This window comes from Epinephelus fuscoguttatus, linkage group LG4 (genome assembly GCF_011397635.1).
Source record: "Epinephelus fuscoguttatus linkage group LG4, E.fuscoguttatus.final_Chr_v1".
Lineage (NCBI taxonomy): Eukaryota > Metazoa > Chordata > Actinopteri > Perciformes > Serranidae > Epinephelus > Epinephelus fuscoguttatus.
In genome coordinates, this window is record NC_064755.1 from 9,279,597 (window position 1) to 9,303,129 (window position 23,533).

The 23,533-nt window shown below is 41.2% G+C and overlaps 1 protein-coding gene and 1 pseudogene across 1 annotated transcript; both read right to left on the bottom strand.

Annotated features, from left to right (window-relative positions):
* The window catches only part of LOC125887275 (uncharacterized), a 753,166-nt pseudogene that overhangs the window by 676,721 nt on the left and 52,912 nt on the right, over window positions 1–23,533 (bottom strand).
* LOC125888124 (histone H2A-like) lies at window positions 6,782–22,413 on the bottom strand. Its single transcript, XM_049575350.1, has 4 exons — window positions 22,366–22,413; window positions 18,865–19,027; window positions 12,161–12,288; window positions 6,782–7,185 (listed from the first exon to the last, which is right to left on the bottom strand). Exons 1-4 carry the CDS (start codon window positions 22,411–22,413, stop codon window positions 6,811–6,813), a joined length of 714 nt encoding a protein of 237 aa, XP_049431307.1. The 3' UTR covers window positions 6,782–6,810.

Below are 23,533 nucleotides of genomic sequence, written 5' to 3' on the forward strand. Positions count from 1 at the left end.
TGTCCTTCAGTCTGACTGTTTCTACCCTGAATTTGTCACAGCCTGTCACAGCGTTTGCCCTTTTCTGGAAAAAGATTAAATCCAGAGCACATGTTGTGTGCATGTTATTGATCATCCTGAGGTAAAGGCATCTCTGTTTCTTATTTCCCTTTGCTCTACATTTTAGGTGTCAGTGTCTGTGGTCCAATACAAAGACTGCAGCCTGGTGGCAGCATCACAGCTCACTGTCAGCTGAAACTACCAAGATGAGAAACAAACACTCAGTGATGATGTCATGAAACAGAACCTTGGACAGCGACTGAGCTGCTCTTTCGTGCTTTCATGAAAGGGGAAGCAACCTCCAGTTCCTCATATTAGCTCTTAGTTGCGCAGAGATTAGCTAGCTACTTAGAAAGGAATACCATGGTGCAGAAGGCAGGAATACCAGGTTTTTCAGGGTGTTTAGAGCATACTAGCATGATCTGGCACCAGATTCAGGCAGCGAAGATTAAGAAAAGGGACCTGCATGTAGTATTTTTAGATCTTGCAAATGCGTTTGATTCAGTACCGCATAGCCTCATTTGGAGTGCGTTTGACTATTTCAGAATGTCACAGGTAGTTGTTAACTTAGTGAAAGCATATTTTCAGGATATTAGGTTGTGTCAAAGTACAGCAGGTTTCACAACAGGTTGGCAGAGGCTAGAAATAGGCATTATGGCATCTCAATACGTAGAGGGAAGTTAAGTGATAGGAAGTTTGTCATAGATGATGAGGAAATCCCAACAATTAGGGAAAAGTCAGTCAAGAGCTTAGGCAGGTGGTACAATGTGGAGTTGAATGATGAGGAATAGGTGGTGAAATTTAGGAAAGATGTGGCAGAAGGATTGGATAGAATAGATAAATCCAAACTTCCAGGAAAGTTGAAGTTGTGGTGTTTGCAATTTGGGCTAGGTTAATGTGGCCATTGTCAATTTATGAAATTCCAATATCCGTAGTGGAGAGAATTGAAAGGTCGGTTAGCTCCTATATTAGGAAGTGGCTGGGTGCTCCTAAGTGCCTAAGTAGTGTTGCATTGTATGGAAAAGGGATACTTCAGCCGCCAATATCTAGTTTAACAGAGGAATTTAAATGTACCAAGGTCAGGACAGAGCTGTTGTTATCTGGCAGTAAGGACGTGGTAGTTAGGAGTGTGGTTCCAAATCCAACCAAGGGGTGGAAGTGGAACCCAAGATCGACAGTTCAGGAGGCAGAGGCAGCTCTTAGGCATGCAGAGATTGTAGGTAATGTTCAGTTTGGCCGGGGAGGCCTGGGGCTTGGCTCAGGCAAACCGGTATGGAATAAAGCAGGTTTCAAAGATAAAAGAAAGCTGGTTGTAGAAAAGATACGTAGACAGGAAGAGATGCTAACGGGTGCAAAGGTAGTGGCCCAGGCTAAACAGGACAGTGGTTGAATTGGGAAGGTGTAGAGAAGAGGAAGCTTAGTTGGAGGGACCTGTGGAGTATGGAGGAGAATCGTATTAGATTCCTGGTAGGGGCTATATACGATGTGTTACCAACCCCCCAGAACCTAAAACTGTGGGTAAATGAGGACCCATCATGTCCTTTGTGTTCACGTACCGCAACCTTAAAGCATATTTTGTCAGGCTGTAAAGTTAGCTTGTCACAAGGCCGATATTCATGGCGACATAACCAGGTGTTAAAATGTTTAGCTGCAGGCATCGAAGGGAAACGAAGACAGGTGAATTCAGAAGGTTTTAAGAAAAGGAGTTTAGCAATTCAGTTTGTCCGTAAGGGAGAGAAACACAGAAGAGATAAGTTAGTGAGGAGGCAAGGGTGTGGCCGCCTAGAAGGTGCTTGTGATTGGGAAATGCAAGTAGATTTAGGGGGAAAGCTTGTTGTTCCCCAGGAAATAGTTTGTACCAGGCAGAGGCCTGACTTAGTGTTGTGGTCAGTGAGTCAACGGATAGTTTATTTCATTGAGCTGATAGTTCCTTGGGAAACCTCAGTGGAAGAAGCCTATGCAGAAGCTGAGCAGCGAGGATGGAAGACTAGGATTTGTCCAGTGGAAGTGGGGTGTAGGGGATTCATAGCAAGATCAGCTGTCTCGCTCCTGGGGGAACTCAGAGTGCGGGGACAGAGTTTGAGGAAGACAGTGAGGGAAATGTCAGATGAAGCAATTAAATGTAGCCAGTTTATCTATAAGAGAAGAAATAATGTCAGTTGGGGGCCAGCAGGGGGAGCTACTAAACAGGGCACATAACTCCTTGAGATCAGATGGAGAGATCCACTTCCTCTCAGGAGGAAATCCAGGAAAAGGAAGTGTGGGAGTGGCCTATTTGAATCCATTTTGTTTGAGGCCATGCGGCAAGGTGAGTGTGTTTGCTGATCCTGTAAGTTCATTTAGTTCCTTTAACTTTAGCTTATACTGTAGTTATGCTATGTAGTGTGTGAAATAGAGTATGGTGAATGTGCTAGGAAAGGTAGTATCAGCCCTGTTTCTACCTGGAGCTCGCATGTACGGAGCCTGGGTTTGGTTGAAAATGGCAGTGCTGTTTGGGCTGAGAAAGCCATGTGTAAGTAAGGAGGAAGTCCAGGAAGAGTAAGGTTATTTAAGTGTGGGAGTGGCCTATTTGAATCCATTTTGTTTGAGGCCATGCGGCAAGGTGAGTGTGTTTGCTGATCCTGTAAGTTCATTTAGTTCCTTTAACTTTAGCTTATACTGTAGTTATGCTATGTAGTGTGTGAAATAGAGTATGGTGAATGTGCTAGGAAAGGTAGTATCAGCCCTGTTTCTACCTGGAGCTCGCATGTACGGAGCCTGGGTTTGGTTGAAAATGGCAGTGCTGTTTGGGCTGAGAAAGCCATGTGTAAGTAAGGAGGAAGTCCAGGAAGAGTAAGGTTATTTAAGTGTGGGAGTGGCCTATTTGAATCCATTTTGTTTGAGGCCATGCAGCAAGGTGAGTGTGTTTGCTGATCCTGTAAGTTTATTTAGCTCCTTTAACTTTAGCTTATATTGTAGTTATGCTATGTAGCGTGTGAAATAGAGTATGGTGAATGTGCTAGGAAAGGTAGTATCAGCCCTGCTTCTACCTAGAGCTCGCATGTACGGAGCCTGGGTTTGTTGAAGGTGGCAGTGCTGTTTGGGCTGAGAAAGCCATGTGTAAGGTAAAGGAGGTTATTGGGTTGGTGCAGGGAGGGGAGCAGTGAGACCTGGCATTAGGGGAGTGTCTCTGGGACGCTGGAGACCACTGTCTAGCCTCCTGGAGGTGTCGTGGGACCAACTAGACGAAACACTGGTGAAAGGAGGTTCCCATCCGATGAGGTTCCCATCCGATGACCCCTTTGATGCCTCAAAGAAAGATCTTTTTAAACTTCAGCTTACTCAAAACAGAGCAGCACGCCTTGCTCTGCGGTGCTCTATCAGAGACAGTGTTATGAGTATGCACGCGAGGCTCGCATGGATACTGGTGGAGGAGAGACTGGCTTATAGTTTTATAATGTTCTTGAGAAAGACTTATACCTCACATAAACCTGTTTATTTGTTCTTACAACTTCAACCAATAAATGAAAAACATAGTTATTGCACTAGGCATGCCTCAGGTAACAACTTCACTTTGCCTTTACCTAGAACCAATGCACTTAAAAAGTCAGTTATGTATAGAGCTGTAGCTCACTAGAACAGTCTCCCCCCACACTTGATCACAATTGCTGGAATGTCGAGTTTTAAAATGAAACTGAAGGAAGCTGTGTTTCGTCATGAAATTATGTTGAATAGTACTATGCAATTATGAAATTATGTTTAACTCTCTTATCATGTTAATACATCTGTATTGAATGTCATATTATACTTCATTTTACTTCATGCTGCTTCATGATACTCTTCTATAATCATGTGACTCTTCTATAATCATGTTATAACTCTTCTAAAATCATATGACTCTTTTAAAATCATGTTAAAACTCTTCTATAATCATGTTATAGCTCTTCTATAATCATGTTAAATATTTACCTGGAGTGACTTTATGTTATTCCTTTTTGATCATTTTAAAACTTTTACATTGTATTAGTTTATGTAAATTTCTATAATCATGTTAATATATTTAGGAGGAATGATGTAATCCTTTGTGTAAATGCTATAATGTTGTAATTGTCTTGTTTGATCTAATGTGGACCCCAGGAAGAATAGTCTTCATTTCCATGAAGACTAATGGGGATCCAAATAAACAATAAACAATAAACCCCAAAGACATGCTAGTTATCACTGCTCATTGGTTTGTATAGTTAAGCCTTGCCATATTAGCTTATCATAGGGCTTAGGAGGTTATTCGCTGAGTGCTGATCCTTTCTCTAGAGCACAAACTTCTTGTGTTTATTTGAACTTAGCTTGTCCATCATATCCAAAAAAATCAATTTTTAATTTGAATTAAAATTTGGGGTTTCTAGGAACCTTAAGTCCAAGATAGTTAATGTGGGTAGCGAGTAATTTAATGGCAATGATTTCCAGAATACAGGACACAAATTATTCTTCAAAGGCATAAACTCACAATTTTTCGATTGTAATCCTGACAGTCTGCTTAATGATTTAGTGTAGGTCAGGAGGTCGGGAACAGAGACTACTGGGTCCAAGAAACAGATCAGCAAATCATTCACGTATTTTCAACATCACAAAACTTCACACCCTGAAGTATTTCATCATTTGCTGAAATATGATGACCCAATCTTTTAGCCAGAACTTAAGTTATTGCTTTCTGATCACAATTTAAAAGAGCAATAGGCCTATAACTTGCAGGGTCAGACTCTTCCTTTCCCTTTTTTAGAAGCAAACAAATATTTGCTGCATACAATGAGCTGAGGAGCTTCTTATTTCACATGGAGTCATTCACCATCCTAAGCATGAAAGGGACAAGTTTTTCATGGAATGCTTTGTAAAATTCACAGCCAAAGCTGTCTGGGCCAGCTGCTTTTCCAGAGGGGAAGGCCTGAATAGCATTCAAGACGTCAGTTTTAGAAATTGGAGCATCCATATCATCTTGTGATGCACTGTCTAATTGAGGAACCTTTAGACTGGCAAAAAAGTTGGAAAAATCAGCTTCAGTGGCATTTACTCTACTGAAATACAATTCCGTGTAGAAGTCCCTGAAGCAAGCGTTTATCTCCTTTATCTGAGTAACCAATTTATTTGCTTAGCCTGCTCACCTCAGTTTCTTCTGAGCGAGACTGAGCACACGCAAAACATGTAACCTTCCCTGCGATCAGATGTATTTACTGTAGAAACAGAGGTGTGAGGTGACTTATTGACTGACACCAACAGGACAACAATGATTAACAACTAAACTTCACAAGTTTATAGTTGAGTTGCTTTATGAAAGTTGTCCTAATTGACCAGTTCTGTAAGAACTCTGATCTTTAAAAAGGAGCAATTTAATACTCTGTTACAAGTGCTGCATTCAAAGTTTTACTTTCTCAACAATACAAATTATTACTATCACATATTCTTAAAGTACCAAAAGTAAAGGTAGTAATTATGGAGAATGGCCCATGTCAGAATAATGAATGTTATACTTAAGATGATAATTACTGATGTGTTTCATGACTATCCCAGAGGAGCCCTGTTGATCACACTGACTGGGGACATGACAGTCAGGCGCAGCATACAACAACTTCTACCAGAATTAAATTGCACAAATATCAAAACCTACACAGCAAAAGAGGGATATATTCAATAAATTATTTCAAGATTATATAAAACAAGTCTGGAGCCTCCAGAGGATACAAAACCAAACACAATTCCAAAACAAGACATTTTATAAAGCAATTAAATATGAAGGCTGGCATTTATGTGTAAACTAAAGAGTATTGTGGACTTATCTACTGTACAAACAACTATAATGGGTAATTTAAACTCAGTAGCTTAGAACATCCACTCATCAGCTGGCCCGATAATTGGTCAACCTCATGTGTCAATGAAGATATAAACAAACAAATCCAAGTGATGATTATTGGGGGGGAAAAAAGTGAAAAAAACAAATGAGACCCAATCTTCAGCTGGATGACAGTCACCCGATCACTAAACAATCCATGGGAACTGTCATCTGAGAGGACACCTGTGAAAATGACATGTTAGGCCAAGTCTGTCCACGTTTGTGAAATAGGACTCATACAGAAAAATAAAGTACTTAAAATAGCTAGATCCAGGCCCTCTGAGATTGTCAACTGGTGACCACCTCCATTAATGTCAATAAATACACTGAACAAAAAACAAACAGTGGCTCAGCCTCTCCTGATGGGTTCAGCTTAATATTATCAATTGAAATTAATATGCCCTGTGCGTAGTTTTTGCCAGGCCACCCACAGCGTACTGTTTGTACACTGTTGTGCTTTATGTCCTTTGAGGTTTGTTCAGTAGGCTATTTGGTCATTAGCTGCCTCCATCTTGTATCTGGTAGCATCTCTCTCTGACTCTGTATCTTTGCCTTCTGTATTTCTGGTCACTTTGAATGACTTAAATTGTTCAGATCCTCTGGGGATTATTTCAGAAAGGTTAACTACTTTTGAAGCGTTTTTATGCCCCTTTATGATCTCCTTTAGTTAGTTTCTTACTTTGACACTATTATCACGGGACTGCTTTTTCAAAACATGTACATTTGGGATAATTGTGTTTTTTCATTGTCAAAGATTTATAGCAGGACATTAGATAGAAAAAAATTTTTTTACTCGTAATTGATTATTTACATCTGCGACATGAGAATCAGAGCTCTTTATGAGGGGAGTGTGTGGCTCTTAAAAGAGCCGTTTTGGGGGCCAGTTTCCAGCAGCCAAAGAGTGTCCAGGTTTACTTGGCCTTGGCGGCCTTCTCGGTCTTCTTGGGCAGCAGAACAGCCTGGATGTTGGGCAGCACGCCGCCCTGAGCGATGGTCACTCCGCCCAGCAGCTTGTTGAGCTCCTCGTCGTTGCGGACAGCCAGCTGCAGGTGACGGGGGATGATACGGGTCTTCTTGTTGTCGCGGGCAGCGTTTCCAGCCAACTCCAGGATCTCAGCGGTCAGGTACTCCAGCACAGCCGCCAGGTAGACGGGGGCGCCGGCACCGACACGCTCCGCATAGTTTCCTTTGCGCAGCAGCCTGTGGACACGGCCGACTGGGAACTGGAGCCCAGCACGGGAGGAGCGGGTCTTTGCTTTGGCTCTGGCTTTGCCACCATTTTTTTTCTTTTTTCTTTACAAAAATGCTTTATTGAATTTGATACAAAAAATACACTGCAACAACCGAAACATGTTCCAAAACACAGAAAATCACACAAAACAACACCACTCACTCACAAAAAATACACTTTACAATATTAAAGTGCAAGTAGGCAACAAGGTGCATGTAATAGAGTGCATTAAAAGTGCAAAATGTCTTGTCTAATGTCCTTCTCCTCCGGAGGTCAGCCTGGATGTGTTTTATTACCATGTCTCCGTCTATAACAGTCTGTTGGAGGCCATGGCACATCTGGTTTTCCAAAGTTTGTATGTAGTGATGATAATGACCAGTTGATACAGTTCTTTGCGTTTCTGTGGGATGTTTTCTGTTATGAGTCCGTAAGTTACTGAGTTATAATTGATGTCACAAGATAGACCAAGTCCATGTAAAATATTCCACACTTGCTGCGATCTATAACAGTCAATTAACAGATGTTGTTGTGTCTCTTGTTCATTACAGTAAATCATCAGACATTCTGTAGTTGTGACATAACAGCTCCATGAAACAACAGCTCGTACAGGGAGCCTGGAAACTGAAATGAGCCAGCGGACATCCCTGATGCTCTCTGAGTATCTCTTGTCATTTATTATTTTAATTACTATCATAATCTTTCTCCAGGATATTTTTATATTTAATTACACCACCATATTTAAATCATTTATTTTATTAAAAATTATTTTACTTGTATCACTTACCCAGTTTATTTGTACACATCTATGTTCATATAAAAAATGTGAATATAGTAATGTATAATAAGGGTGTTGTCTTGCACTGCCCCGTTTTTTTCCCCCAGTTTTTAACAAGACAGACCCAGGGTGCTTTTCTAGAGATGGCCGCTGACACATTTTTAACGAAAACAATTATCAATCTAACACTCAAATCAACGGCGCCAAGGCCTCCATACTCTCTGCTTTTAAACAAAAGGTCACGTTTAGTGACTTTTCTGGTGGTTCCCCGGACCCATGTTCACACATTGTTTATTTAATTGTTTTAATATGCTGGGAGTTGGCAGAAATATATTAGCAAGAAAGAGGAGTTTGGATAGAATGTATGTTTTCATTATATTAATTCTAGATTTATAATTAGTGTCTTTGTTTCTCCATTTATTAATTTCTTCTTTAACAATATTCAGTTTTTCATCCCAATTTCGTTCACTACAATCATTATGACAGAGGGTCAAACCAAGTATTTTAATATATCTTCTTTTATTTGAATATTTAAGTGAGGTTTTTTACTCTCTGTTCCTATCCAAATTCCTTCAGTCTTTCTATGATTTAATTTAGCACCAGACGCCAGTTCATAGAGACACAAGTGGTTAATTAAAATATCCATCTCTAACTGATTCTTTATGATAACAGTAACATCATCGGCGTATGCCATTGCTTTAACATTGCAACTGTTATTAATAAGTTGACCAGATATCAAAGGGTCAGCATTTATTATTTTGATTAACAGGCTAATTGCCAAGATATATAAAGCAGCACTCAGTGGACAGCCCTGTTTTACACCTCTTTCTACGCTAAAAGAATCAGTTAGTACACCATTGACGTTTATACGAACACATGACTTTCTATACAGATATTGTATCATATGGATAAAATCATTAGGGAAGCCATTTGCTTCCAACACAGACCACAGGTAGTCTCTAGAGATATAATCAAAGGCTTTCTTTTGATCAAGCCCGATTATGAAAAAGTCTCGTTTTTGTAGAGTCTCTCTCAATGTGCACAAGTTGTCCCACATCAGACGTCCTTTAATTGCACGTTTGTTCTTTTTCTATAATATCATCTAGAGTATCATTTAATCTATTCATTATTATTTTAGCTAATATTTTGTAATCTGTATTCATGATAGTCAGGTGCCTGTAATTATTTATATCTGTCTTGTCTCCTTTTTTATATAATAAGTGCAACACGCCTTCATAAAAAGAGTCACCAAAAGTACCAGAGTGCACACCTTCATAAGTGTGAGGAGATTTAACATGTCATCTATATATAACTGATAAAACTCAGTCAGAAGACCGTCGGGACCAGGACTTTTATCTACATTTAACTGTTAGATAGCCTGAATCACCTCCTCTTTTTTAACTTCTCCTAACAGAAAATTATCGTTAAGTGCAGTGCTTCTGGGAACAGATTGGAGCAATAAACTAACACATCCAGAATCAATATCATTCTCTTTATAAGATTCTTGACATAAATTTCTGATCACCTCCCTTTTCTGTTTTTCATCGAGAAAAATATCACCAGACTGATTTTTTATATATAAATTTGGGTTAATAATCACCCAAACTGGGTAATTTCAGTGACCCAATGGGTAGTCACTATATCACCTACTAGGTCCTGGGTCAAAAGGACCCAGGGCCCTTGTGTTACAAATTTGACCCAACATACTGGGTCGACCTATTTTACCCAAAAATGGGTCCCATTGAGCCAGTAGTGTGGGACACTTTTTACCCTTTGTTGGATTAATGTTATTTATGGAATTCTTTACCCAATGCTGGGCATTTCTTACTCAGCATTGGTTAATTTGATGGTTTTTCTGGGCTTTTCTGATTCAGTTCTAAATCAATAAACATAAAACACAGAAACTGCCTATTTACATTGGTTGTATTGAATATCAAATATATTCAAACAGAACAAAAGAACTACAAAATCGCTTAAAATACTATATATATATGTATATATATATACATATATATATACAGTACAGGCCAAAAGTTCGGACACACCTTCTCATTCAATGCATTTTCTTTATTTTCATGACTATTTACATTGTAGATTCTCACTGAAGGCATCAAAACTATGAATGAACACATGTGGAGTTAATGGAGCCAACAAGTGCTAAACACCTCTGGGAACTCCTTCAAGACTGTTGGAAAACCATTTCAGGTGACTACCTCTTGAAGCTCATGGAGAGAATGCCAAGAGTGTGCAAAGCAGTAATCAGAGCAAAGGGTGGCTATTTTGAAGAAACTAGAATATAAAACATGTTTTCAGTTATTTCACCTTTTTTTGTTAAGTACATAACTCCACGTGTTCATTCATAGTTTCGATGCCTTCAGTGAGAATCTACAATGTAAATAGTCATGAAAATAAAGAAAACGCATTGAATGAGAAGGTGTGTCCAAACTTTTGGCCTGTACTGTATATATATATATATATATATATATATATATATATATATATGTATATGTCATGAACATGCTAACATTTAAGTACAACATTCAAAGGGGCAATAAGCGGAATTCATCCTTTTTAGATTTAAGGAATTAAAAATTGCTATGAGAGGTGGTAGTGGTGTTATTTCATCTGGAGTATAGCGATACAAAATACAGATCACACCCCTTATAAAACTTATAAAACCTCAATGCTCTGAATCATGTTAAAACAACAACAAATCAAATAAAACAGTTAGTGTCTGTGTGGGTGTAGTCGGGTTCACCCAGGTGGAGGGAGTTGCCCAGGTGGGAAGATGCAGGGAGTGTGTGTTTACGTGTGCACGTGCATGCACATTGGTGGTGTGTAGACATGCGTGTGAGAGAATGAAGGAGTGTGTGTGTGTGTGTGTGTGTGTGTGTGTGTGTGTGTGTGTGTGTGAATAAGAGTGTAAGTGAGTGAGTGAGTTGTGTTGTCCTACCCATGTGGAGAAAGTGGGAGGTGGACAGAGTTTGCTGCTGGTTGGGGCTGATGGAGCCCTCAGACTGCCGTCCTCTCTGGCAGACAGCCTCATGGGCAGCCAGGGTGACCCACGGCAACCCTGTCACCTGAGCCGCCGCCAGTCAGGTAGTCTTTAGTGAGCTACAGTGCAGTGATGGTCATCCTCAGGAACCTTACTGCTGAAGACTTTGCACCTGGTAACTCATAGACGGTGGTCTGTAAGAATTCCCAAGGGGTCCATGTCATTGGTTCGACATCCCATTAGTCCGACTGTCCGCGGTGCTGAACGGCTCGCAGCGGGCGTATGGTGCGCCACGACCGGCTTGAGGCGGAGAAGGCTCACGGCTTATGTGTTTGTCACTTTCTTTTTCATTTTAACCCACACCATGATCTTTTCCTGACCTTAACCAAGTGGTTTTTGTGCCTAAACCTAACTAGACCTTAACCACAGGGCATCATGATGATTTCGGAATGGACTTAGGAACAATGAGTTTAATATGATCGGAACAATGGGATGTCGAACCAATGGGTTGTCGAACCAATGGGCAGTTCCCATTCCCAAGTAGGGGAGCATTGCTTGGGGTAGTTGATGTCGTAAACATAGAATGATTTAAAGCAGACATCAACTGCTGCAAGCAATGTCCTCTGTTCCTGAGCCTCACCGTTGAAAACAAAAAAACCCTGAGAGATAGCATTGTCCTTTCCTAGAACCAAGACGAATGGTTCTGGTCTTGTTTTCCCGGCTTCACGGAGATACTCCGGCATGTTGGTTCCAACCGGTGAACAAAATAACAGATTCCAGTCAAGAGGGAGGAACTTTCATAATTTTACTGAAATAAATGTTAAGTCAATTGGGGGAAGTTTAATACTCCTCACAGGGGTACAGAATCATTGTTATTTTGACATGGACTACATAGGGAAAATAAAATATTGCCTTCAAGTGTCTCTTACATTTTACGAACAGTTCAATATGTATAATAATTCATTGCATTTATATAGCGCTTTTCATGACACCTAAAGCACCTGACTCTTCTCATTCACACACGTGGAGAAGCAGCGATCAAACAGCGCCAGTATCCTCTCTGTTCACACACACACACACACACACACACACACTAATGGCGGTCTGCTACCATGTAAGGTACCGCCTCAGCCCATTGGGAGCAATTCAGGGTTCAGTGTCTTGCCCAAGGTCACTTTGACCTGCACACAGGAGCCAAGATTTGAACCACCAGGACACCTGCTCTACCTCCTGAGCTACAGTTGACCCTTTTATACTTACGGGTTTCTTGTCGATGAAATAGGTCTTTGCCTCATCCAAAGTGGGACGGGTGCTGTTCTTGGCTACTTTGTAACTGGATCCAGGGAGAAGATAGGGAAGGATCTGCAGGGCCACATCTCCCTTCATGTCTGAAAGGCAAAGACATGGTTCTAGTGACATTAATTAAGCATTTTTTTTTTTTTACAAATATTTGTATTTGTTTCACTGAAAGCATGCCATGCTGCTGTATTGCTCCAACAGATGTTTTTTTTTTTTTTACATTACTGATCAACATTTCCTTTTTCCACTACAAAGGATTTCATCAGGAAGACATAAACATGTAGAAGCATGACATCACTTTGCATTTTATGCAGAACAGCACATTCTCATCTCTAATCTCTGCAACTGTAACCGAGTTAAAAATTTTATATGGGGGTTTATGGGGGTGTAGTGATACACTACATGTGAAATAGATGGAAAGCGGGCGAGGATGGCATCTAAAAATAAGAACAAAAAACAACCCGTACAGAGAACGGAAAAAGAATCTAAAGAGCAACAACGGGAGGAGGCTAATGCTAGCTCTCCAACAACTAGCCTAGCCGACACCGAAATGGATGAAGAGCCGGCGAATCTGACCATGATTCTTTGAGAAATACGTGACTTCAGGCAGGACAATAAAAAGCAGCTTGAAGACATCGAGAGAGATAGCAAAAACCAACTCGAGGCTGGACGAAGCCGAGGCCAGAATCGTCGGGAACGAAGAAAGGTTACAAAACGCAGAGGAGGCACTAGCCGAGATGCTAAAAATACAAGAGCAGCTCCAAACGATGCTAACAGACCAAGAGGGGTGCTCTAGGAGGGAGAACGTGCGAATATACGGAGTTCCCGAAGGGGCAGAAGGAGGACCCAGGTCAGTGATCCCTTTCGTAGAGAAGCTACTAAAAGATAACGTTGATATTCACGACATGAAAGAGCTTCAGATTGAAAGAGCGCACCAGGCACTAGCACCGCAGCCAACAACAGGAGTACAACTCTGATCGATTCTGGTCAAATTTCTTAGCTATAGGATGAAAGAAGAAATACTTCGTCTGGCCTGGCAAAACAAAGGCTTCACATGGGAAAACTGTAAAGTCAGCCTTGACCACGACTATGTTCCAGAGATCCTAACAAGATGGAGGGAGTACGCGGAGGCGAGGAGGCTCCTTAAGGACAAAAACATACGATTCCAGACCCTCTACCCAGCTCGATTAAGAGTTTTCTATGACGACGGGACGACAACCTACGAGACCGTAGAGGAGGCTACAGCGGACATGGCACGTCGAGGCTTCCAGGTGACCGTCATTACACAGCCCGGGTCGCTAATGGAGAGGATTCAGTGGTGGTCATGGCAACCAGCATGCGCACGACAGGGAGCCCGGAGGAGCAGGGCGCCGAGCTACAAGGAAAAGCTGCAAAGATTTAGACACACACAGAACTCAAATTGACCTGTACAACTGAGAATAACAATGGAAAAGAGTCTGGCTGAGGCTGTTTCATTAAGAAATGAGCTAGACGCAACACACTGTATTCTGAGGATAAGTTGAGACAGGTCAGAGAGTCACATGGCTGGTAACACAGTAGAGGGCCCTCGGATCCAATCGGGATTTAGAGGTTATCCCTCATTTTGGAAACAGGTCAGTGAGCGGACCTCAAAGTTGAAGGTTTGGGAACTCAAATTGATGAATGTTCATATATTTTGTTATAGTTTTGCTGTACTGTTCTGTTTTGTTGTTGAGAGAGGACTATTTGCTACTCATCAGGAAGGAGAGAGTGTTTTTACTTTTGTTAATTCAGAATGCAAAATGAACCAGTGAAGATAATTTAATTTAATGTAAATGGGGTCTTAAACACTATAAAAAGGAGCAAGATTTTGTCAAAATTGAAATAAGAAAAAGCCCACATAGCCTTCCTCAAGGAAACACACATGAGTAAGAACAAGCATGATAAATTAAGGGTGGGCTTTCGACACGTATTTTCATCCTCATATAAGGGAGGCCATAGGAGGGGAGTTGCCACTCTTATATCGAATACACTAAACTATGAACATATATTGACGATGCAAGACGAGAGTGGAAGATTTGTCAAGACCACAGGAAGAATAGAAGGGATAGAAATAACTTTGATGAATGTTTATGCTCCACCAGGAAGTGAATGGACGTTTTACAGACATATTTTCAATTTAATAGTGGATTCTCAGGAGTGGTAGTTTGTGGGGTGGACTTCAGTGTTAGGTTAAATCCTCATTGGACTCAACAGGACCAACTATACAGGAAAAATGCTTGCTAAGAAGAGTAAAATCACTGATGGGGGAATTGGGTATAATAGATGTGTGGAGGGATTTGTACCCTACCAGCAAGGAATTCACACATTACTCTTATCCACATTTGACGTATTCAAGGTTGGATTATTTTTTCATGTTTGGGACAGATAGATTTAAAGTAAGAGACTGCAGTATAAAAACAACTGACTTATCTGACCACAGTCCGATCTTCTTGTCCTTGAATTTAGAAAGGAAAACAAGAAAAGTGCTGTGGAAACTAAATTCGAATATATTGAATGATCCAAAAATAAGAGATAAATTGAAAAGGGAAATTGAAGATTACTTGAATTTTAATGACAACGGGACCGTGTCACCTGTAATCCTGTGGAACACGCTGAAAGCTGTAATGACGGGGAAAGTAATATCTATAACTTTTTATATGAAGAGACTCAAGGGGAAAAGACTGGTTGAACTTCAAGAAAGATTAAAACAGTTGCTAGGAACAGATAGTAATAATAAAAACTCTACTTTGAAGTCAGAAATAAGGAAAATACAGAGTGAAATAGATGACACAGAAGAAACCCAGAAAAAAAAATGTCTTCCTGAAACATAGAAATTTCATGGTGGGAGGCAAATCAGCAAAATTCCTAGCACACAAATTATGCAAACAACAAACTGACAGTACAGTTAATAAAATAAGGAATGTCAAAACACAGACAGTTGAAAATAAACTAGAGAGAATCCAAAAGAGCTCTGAAACATTTTATAGAACACTGTATTCACAGCCCCAAGCCCCTGAAGAGAACCATATAGACAACTTTTTGAGAACCTTGGAACTACCTACACTTACAACTATGCAAAATGAAAAATGATTACAACCAATAACAGATAAGGAACTGAATTTGGCCCTCTCTAAATTGAAGGCTGGAAAATCTAATGGGTCTGATGGCTTTACTACAGTGGTACAAGTCCTTTAAACCACAACTATCCCCACTACTACTTAGTGCTTTCAACTGGACCCTAGAGAAGGGAGAAATCCCTCCCTCCTGGAGGGAAGCAATCATCTCAGTTATCCCCAAAGAGAACAAAGACAAACAAGATTGCAGTAGCTACCGTCCTATCAGTGTCCTGAACTTGGACTATAAAATATTTACTTCCATCCTAGCTCGCAGACTGGAAAAAATCATGCCTGACCTCATTCATTTAGATCAGACAGGATTTATTCAACACAGACAAACTCTGGATAACATTAGAAGATCCTTACATATAATAGATCAGATAACCAAATAAAGAATTAAATCATTGATAGTGGGACTGGACGCAGAGAAAACCTTCAACTCAGTGAGATGGAAATTTTTATACAGAGTATTAGGAAAATCTGGCTTTCACGAAAGATTCATTAAAACTATTTGCGCCCTATATGACAAACCCACAGCTCGAATTAAAATAAATGGGGACCTCTCTGACTCTTTTGGTCTGGAGAGGGGGACGTGGCAGGGTTGCCCCATCTCTCCCCTCCTCTTCGCCTTATTTATTGAGCCTCTAGGCCAACTTGTTAGACAGAATAGGAGCATCAAGGGGATAACAGTTGGGGGAACTGAACAGAAGGTGGCGCTATTCGTGGACGGCGTTTTGGTCTTTCTGGAGGAGCCTGAGAAATCATTTACAGGACTGATGGAACTGCTAGCTGACTTTGGAAATCTTTCAGGGTACAAACTCAACATATCCAAAACACAGGTCATGACACTAAATTTTACTGCCCCTAAAAGTATGCAGGAAGAATACAATCTAAAATGGGAAGCAGAATCCATAAAATACCTAGGAATAAATTTAACAAAAGAGCCCTCAAAACTAACACAAGCCAATTATGAACCACTAACTTCAAAAATAAAAGCAGATATGCACAGTTGGAGCCTCTTCCCTTTCCTAAACCTAAATTCGAGAATAAGCGTAAAAATGAATATTCTACCACGTTTATTATATATATTTTAGGACCTTGCCGGTTGAAGTGAGCGACAACCAATTTAAAGAATGGGATAAATGGGTTCCCCGGTTTATTTGGCAAGGAAAGAAACCAAGGGTCCGATTTAATACCCTACAGTTGGGAAAAGAGAGGGGGGTTTGGCACTTCCTGGCCTTAGAAACTACTATCATGCCTCACAACTAATCCCTTTATTGTACTGGCTTAACGAGGAATATAAGGCCAATTGGAAGAAAACAGAACTTAAATTAACCCCTAATTTTCCTCTTCAAGCCACAATCGCTGACAGAGGACTTGCAGCCAAATTAGAACAAGTGAACAAACCCTGGATAAATTGCACATTAAAAATATGGCAGAAGGTGATTAAATCATGCGAAATCAACAATATGCTAAGACTTTTTAGGTGGTGCTCATATGATACACATTTTAAACCTAACAGAGGAGACAAAAGATTTGAGACTTGGACAAAAAAAAGGACTCACGACTTATTTATCATTTATACACAGGGGGGAGCTACAGAGTTTTCAGAACCTGCAGACCAAACACGGCCTAGATCAAAGTGACTTTTCAGGTACCTCCAGCTGCGTGATTACTTCAGTCGAGAATGTAAATCTAAAGAGCTCTCAACAGCAGAATTGGAGCTTCTCAAAATCCTTAAAACGGCCTCAGATGGCACCCTAAGCGAAGCCATCTCTAAACTATACAACTTGATACTAAATGCTAAAAATGAGAATACTTTATACATTAGAAATAAGTGGGAGAAAGAGGCAGCAGTGAGGCTGACTGATGAGGTTTGGGGCGAGATTTGCAGGTTTTAATCATCTTCCACTAACTCCACATACTGAGAGAATATTGCTGGAAGAATATGATAAGGTATTTTAAAACTCCACAGCAGGGAAAGTATAGAGAGACAGGTTCAAAATGTTGGCGGCAGTGTGGCTCAGCAGAAGCACACCACTTTCATATTTTCTGGGGATGCCCAAAATTAAACTGCTATTGGAGGGACATTCATAATGTACTAAGTACAGTGTTTGATATTCAATTGCCCTTAAATTTATTTTATTTTAAGTCCTTTATTTAGGTCATGTTCAGTGCTTGAAACAAAGGAGGGATACAAAACTGCTGCAGGCCCTTTTGGCTGCTAGTAAAAAAACCTATTACTAGAAAATGGTTGAATCCAACACCACCAACATTAGAAGATTGGTATGGAATAATTCTGCAAATTTTTAGAATGGAAAAATTGACCTACTCTTTAAGAGTCCAAAAATATAAATTCTACGATATTTGGAATAAATGGATTGAATTTGTAACCCCATCCCTAGCAGACTTTGTATAACCCCACTGGAAATTTCACGTACTCTCTTACTTTTTAATTTCAAATGATGAACTTGTAGACCCTCTTGGTTCTGATGTACATAGTTTTGTATTGAGTATGTTCACTGTGAGTATGTCAAGTGAGATAACTACATGTTAATGGGGGAGAGGGCAATGAAGACTGGGGACAAGCCAACCTTGACCACGCAGAGGAGGATACAAGGCCATGCTCCATGAGGTCTTTGATGGTCTTAAGTTAAGACCTCCATACTCTTAGGACCATAATTACTACTCACAAGTGTATTTCTATATTTCTTTTATACAGAAAAACTGGAAAAGGACCCATGTGAATACGACTATCTGAATATTGTATATTGTGAAGTCACCTTTTCTAATAAATGAACAATTAAAAAAAAAAAAAAAAAAAAATATATATATATATATATATATGGGTACTGGAGCACCCACATCGAATCCCCCCCAGGGTAAGCCCTTAAAGGACAATTCTGGAGTTAAATCAACTTAGGGTGTATTGACAACGTGCATAACTGTAGGCCAGCTCCAGTACTTCCTGGAGGAAGCTCACACATTGGTTTCCTGTCAAATACTTTTGGATGAAGTGATTAATCTCAGGTGTGCAACACAGCTGGTTAATCACTTCATGCAATAGTGTTAGACAGGAAACCAATGTGTGAGCTTCCTCCAGGAAGTACTGGAGCTGGCCTACAGTTATGCACGTAGTCTACTGCGGTATTATCCCGAGATGAGAAAACCCGAGAGCAAAAGCATTTCTGCCAAATGGCATTCGATCAAAGGATGACTAAAAAGTAGCTAGTCTACGGGGCATATCTCTACCGAGTCATATGCCCCATAGACTAGCTAGTCGTTAGCCATCCTTAGATTGGCTACCGTTCGGCTAAAAGCTTTTGCTCTCGGGACAAGTTTCAACTCAGGATAATACCTCAATACACCCTAAGTTGGTTTAACTCCAATACTGTCTTTTAACATGGGTTGTAACGAATGAAAGTAAAGAGCATGACACAGAGAAGCAAAATGAAATCTGTTACACAAAGAAATAAGACATGACATTTCTAAAATAAGAAAAGTGTAGGAAGTGATTACTGTGCATACCTGCAGTGTCAGTGTCATCGTTGTAGTTCATAGCCGACAGATGAATGACGGCATTTCTTTCTTTTGCTGCCAGCTTCAAGATCTTCTCACTGAATAGTGACACCCACTTTTCAGCCAGCTTGGCTGATGCCTCTGGGTGCAAGCTGTGGAAGTCTTGGGCAATCTGCAGAATGGAGAAAAAATAGCAACAATAAGAAAAGCTCTCTCGAGTGTCAACAACAGCCAAGATTACAGGTGAATCTGGTCTAATTATGTAAAAACAATGTTATTAACTGTCTAATATTTATAGAATGCAACAGCCTGAAATGCGTGATTTCAAATTCTAACTTTCATAGTACAGAAGGAAGGAAAAATTTCTGAGTTGTCCCCAAGACAATGAAGACCTCAGTATATACACCAGATGGTAAATGGACTGCACTTATATAGCACTTTCCTAATAACAGCCTCTCATTCACCCATTCTTACACACACACCACACACACACACACACACACACACACACCAGTGGTGACAGCTGCAGGGGTTGGGGTTCGGTTCAGTCATTGGACAGTCCGCTCTACCAAATGAGTACAAAGCCTACCATCCCTGGGTTATCCACTAAACGTGGAAACTCTGTTTGTATTTCAGCAACTGTTCCATGCTCCCGTATCCATTTGGCTCGGTAGATGGTAGTATCACACATGTATTCAGTCACTGTGTCCAGTGGCAAGACATGGACTTTAAAGGGCCAGTGTGTAAAATGGGTTGAAAACCGTTGAAAACAGTGACATCAGTGGCCAAATTCTAGATTGCAGAGGTCTCTCACTCACCCCTCCCGTCGGGAAAATGACGGTAGCCTCGTAGGGACAAAAAGCCTTGCGCACGAGTTTTTCAGGAGTAGGTCTATCTAGCGATGAGGTGAATGTTTATTTAGAAATCTAAGCCATGTTACGATATTGTAATGAATCCCTCACGAGCAGGAGACCAGAGGAGCGTTCTGGAAAAAGGCCAGTTTATTTGAGCACTCCAGAAACTCCGGTAACACTCCAGGGGATAAAAGACTCCATCCCAAACTCTGACTCTTCTAGCGTAACAGACACACTTCATACACACATACTCGTTTACCATTCCGAGTGGGCACCCCCTCCCTCTCTGCTCCACTAATCTCCAGTCCGCACACTGACTGACAGCGTAGCCTGTAAACAGAGCTCAGCTGTTTATTTAGCCTAGCAATATCTCCGGACTATAGTAGCTGCAATGGACGACTTTGAACGCGATTTTGAAGAGTTTCTTGTAGCAGACACAGACCCAGAGCCGTACCTGTTTGAGCCGGAGCATACAGATGAGGAACTCCATGTGTTTGATGCTGAGCGGGCGAGAAGAGAGGCTGAATGCACAGAATGGGATTCGGTGCTACTGCTACCATCGTTGGGGAGATATATCATCAGGAGGAAAAGTGCCGCAGAGAGTGCATCACAAGGAATGAAGTTGTGTCTTCTTTTCCTCGCAGATGACGGTTCGGGTTCATTCTCTCCTGTTGCGTGGTAAGTGTGGTCCATTCGCAAACTTTATAACTTAAAAAACTTTTCACTACTCTCTATCGACGAACTACTAACACTCTCTACTGTTTCCTCCTCCTTCTTCCTTCCTTCCGCTGTCGTCGTTGGTTCATTTATACACGTGAAACGCGTTCTCTGGCTGGCTGGATTGTCTGCTCGGTCTGCCGTACATACATGGCGGCGCAAGATGGCGACCTCTCTAAAGCAAGGCCCTTGCTATATATATATAAAAGCATAACTATAAGGCTACGAAAACCGAACGAATTTTATTTTATAGCGATTATACACTTGTATAAACGTATTAATGGGTAGAATATTCAGATTCAGATTGACAATAAACCATGCCAAATATTACACACTGGCCCTTTAAGCCAAGCAGCCATTTGCATGGCCCTCTCCTCTGTAATGTCAGCATCTGTTGAAAAAAAATATTGGCTGTCAGTATTATGGATGGGCATCAATTTTCGAAGATCGATAATTGAGTGATAAGGAACTTGGTCGATTACATTTTTTTTATCTTCGATAATTGTTAATCGTTAATTGACACGGCGGCTCCCGCAACCTGCCTGCTGGTTGAAAGTTTACTGTTTTCGTAGCTGTATCTTCACTCTACATTACCCCCATGTCTCAGCGGGGGGATTATGTGTTGTAATGCTGCAAGGAAGTCGCTGGTAAATGTCTATTGTGTTGATGAAACTGCTGGCTGCTCACTGGTTGAAGGGAAAGGAATGCAGTTCGCGTTAGAGGGAAGTGGTTTCTTCACTCGGTAAATAAAAATACAAAAGGACATGTTTTCGGGAGAGCCAGAGCCAGTAGTGGAGCAGGGGTGCTGGTACCGGGGGCTGCTCGCTTTCTCCCCGCTCACCTCGAGTCACTTCAGCTGCTGAAATGACTCGAGGCGAGCAGTGAGAGAGTGAGCAGCCCGCGGTGCTGGCAGGAGTGCCGGATGAAGCGGGCTCGAGCCCCCGCTCGGCTGCAGGCGACGTTGGGTCGGTGTGTCGGGCTTATTTCCTACACTGCTTTGTTATCAATTAATCGATAATTGATCGCGGTTCTGGTTCTGGTTCCGGTGCTGTTCTGGAGTCTCAGAACCTTGGTGCTGTCAGGCGAGCCTGCGTCCACACCAGTTAAGCGGAACCAAAGTGGGAGGACGTTTCAGGCGGAGTTCACAGCCTAGAATGTGACATGCCCACACAGTTCGCAAGGCAAAACCAAATATTTTTTGGTACCACTGGGAACCGACTTTTCAGGTTCCAAACCAATTATTTTTTCGGTCTGAACACGCCGGCTGGTTCAAAATTGGGTTTGGGAACCAGAACTGTGCTAGTGTGAAAGCCCTAAAAGAGGGCGGGAGATGATCAACGTGTCCACACCTACCAATAAACAGCATACAGTCTGAAAAGAAACTAACAATGAAAGTAAAATGAAATGAAAAGTAAATCTTACCATGCAAAACAAGACAGGGTCTCTTAGGTCTTGTGCCTTGTTGACCTTGAGCCTGGTGAGGATTGGTCTGTCGGAGTGCCCGCTTCCTTCAGTTGCGGAGGCACTCCTGTCATGATCCTCATCATGGCAGCCCCTCCCTCTCCCTCATGTGTATGTGTGTCATTCCCCGTCTGTAGTGTGCGTGCATGTGGGCGTGGCTTCCCTCCACAGGCAGTGCCAGGTGAATCCACTCCAGTAATCAACCTCTCCATGAAGCCTCTGGATTCCTCCCTACTCGTCGCCAGATCGTTGCATCAGTCTGCGCAGTAGTTTGTGTCCTGGCTCTTCTGTGTTTTTGCCCTCGTGCTTTGTTAGCTTGTGTAGCTAATGCCTCTGTGTTTTCTCCGCCTCAACTCAGATTGCTGTGCTTGCCTCGTGATCTCGTGTGTGCTACTTCTCTGCCTGCCTGTGGACCTTCCTGCCGCCGTCAGCTCTCCTGTGTTTCCCCCATAGACTGGTTTCCCCTCGGAGTGAGTACGCTCGAGAAGACGGAATCTACTGCGCCGTGCCGCAGCACCGCCGCCATTACCACGTGGCGGACTCCACATCACGGACACTCTCACTCTCCTCCTCACCGGTGCCTTCACGGAACACGTCGGGATCCTGGGACCACGCTCCACCCCTCCCCCTTGCTCTATTCTGCACATTCGAACATTGAAGACTTGTTATTCACTGTGTACCTTTTTCCTGAGTCGTGCTTTTGGGTCCAGGCTTTAAACCAAATCATAACAACTCCTCCAGGAATCCAGTCGAGGGTCGTTTGTTCCTCCCCTTACAGAACCAAGCATCCTGAAAATAAATGTCTGGGACTGACTGAGATCTTCCACAGTCATTATAAACAGCTGTGAAATATTAAATTTTATAAAACAACCAGTTTGGATCCCAGACGCCGATTGGCTGAGAGCACGTTATACAGGAAGTATATCCACGATATACCACGTCTTGTGACGCGTTCACAGAATGTTGATACTTTGTGTAAAGTATATGCACGGCCAATAGCATATTGTACTGATATCCAAAATTTACGAACGTTAGCAACAACTGTTGCTTAGAAACCAGATTCATTCAGCGGAAGCATTAACCCATTCTATTGATAGTGCCAACTCTTAATTGATTAGGGGTGTGGTGGTGCATTTTTCCGAAGGTGCCAATTCAACTGTATCCATTTGAAATTTGAGAATTGATCAGAATTGTTGTGAGGTCAGATTTATATACCTAACACATATGCATGGTAGATAAGCATTTTAAGTTTCAACTCGAGATAATAATGGACAGTAATGGATACCTAAGTGTGTTTCTAATTATTGAATTTAACCCCATATAGTTAAAAAAAAAGAGAGAGGAAAATAACTTACTTGCTCTCATTTACTCACTCCTATTCAAAATCTAAAATGTCAATCCCAAGTATTAAAACTTAAAATGTATAATTGTCACATTGACATCATAGTTTTTGTCATGTCATGATTGCATATCTAATAGGTGGTTCATTATGAACATACAATATTAAATATGTTATCCTGTGGAAACAAATTTAGGGTGCTAACATTGTAAGAAAAAATTAAATATCATAAAACAAGTAATGTTATCATCCCTGGGTTACTACAGACAAAGTCCTAATTCATAAATAATTATTTTTTTAAACTGTA